Genomic DNA, 1,382 nt, shown 5'->3' with positions numbered 1-1,382 from the left:
GCAACAGTGTTATCTTTTACTGGATACTTAACTAGCTTTTTTATATATTTTTTCTTTATTTATTATTTCTTAATTAAATTTTCAAATTACACGAATCTTAATGGTGATTTTTCATATGCTATAAGCTTCTTTTTTATTTATTTATTTATCTGTTTTTATTTAAAGAGAGAACAAAAATTTTGGGGGTGTGCCGGGCGTCAATCTTCTTCGACTTCAGCCTTTACCCATCTCTATATGGGGTCGCTGTTCCAGATAAGCCTTCTCCATCTCCTATCTTGTGTATCCTGTTCTCTGAACCCTTTTTCCCGCAGGTCATTTGCTACGTTATGTTTCCATCTGACTCCAAGCCTTCCCCTCCTCCTCCTCCACCTCCTCCTCCCCCCAACCACCGCCATGTCCATGACCCTTCTATACACTTGATCCTCCTCTTTCTGCGTGACATGACCAAACCACTGCAATCTTCTTTGCTGAATCTTCTTTAACATTTCTACTACTCTGTCTGTCCCTCTAATATAATCGTTCTGATCCTATCCTTTCTCGTGACTCCGCACATCCATCTCAGCATCCTCATCTCTGCCACCTCTAACTTTCTTGAGCCTTCTTTATTGACCACGTCTCATCACCATACACCATCGCTGGTCTAACTACACTTTTTTTTAATAAATTCCTTTTACTTTTGCACTCTTCTTTTTGTCCATAATATCCCCGATGATCTCCAATTCATCCAAGCACACTGTATACTGTGGTTTATTTCAGAGTCTATGTCTCTATCCTCCATCACACAGGACCCTAGGTACTTGAAAGTTGCAACCCTCTTGATGTCCCCTAAACCTAATTTTACTGCACCCTGTTTTCCTTTCCCTCCCATCCACAGATATTCCGTCTTAGCTCTGCTTATCCTTAAATCTCGATCTTCAAGTGCTTGTCTCCACAACTCTAGTTTTATCTCCACTCCTTCTCTAGTCAAGGTCACCAAAACAACATCACCAGCAAACATCACACTCAAAGGGACCTCTTCTCTGACATCTGATGTAATAACATCCATCACAAGATCAAAGAGGTGGGGGATGAGAGTTGAACCTTGATGTAAACCAACTCTTACACTAAACTTTTCTGTTGTTCCCACAGTGCTCCTTACTCGATTGGTGACCTCTACATACATATCCCTAGACTACTCTAACATACTTTTCTGAAATACTTTTCGCTCTCATACATCTGCACACTTCTTGCCTAGGTACCCGATGATATTCCTTCTCCAGATCAATAAATACCTATATGTAGCCCTCTCTGTCTTTCAGCATGTTTTTCCATTGTTTGCCCTTGTGTAAAAATTGCATCTACTCTACCCTTTCCTGGCATAAACCTAAATTGTTCTTCACTTA

General features: G+C 40.2%; 1 protein-coding gene across 1 annotated transcript; it reads right to left on the bottom strand.

Annotated features, from left to right (window-relative positions):
• Positions 1-670: 670 nt before the first annotated feature.
• Positions 671-1,162, bottom strand: LOC135203406 (uncharacterized). Its single transcript, XM_064233135.1, has one exon. The coding sequence runs from the start codon at positions 1,160-1,162 to the stop codon at positions 671-673; it is 492 nt and encodes a 163-aa protein (XP_064089205.1).
• Between the last annotated feature and the right edge of the window lie 220 nt (positions 1,163-1,382).

This window comes from Macrobrachium nipponense, chromosome 36 (assembly GCF_015104395.2).
Source record: "Macrobrachium nipponense isolate FS-2020 chromosome 36, ASM1510439v2, whole genome shotgun sequence".
Classification (NCBI taxonomy): Eukaryota; Metazoa; Arthropoda; class Malacostraca; order Decapoda; family Palaemonidae; genus Macrobrachium; species Macrobrachium nipponense.
Note: the sequence above shows the minus strand (reverse complement) of the source record. Positions and strands in the feature narration are given on the sequence as shown.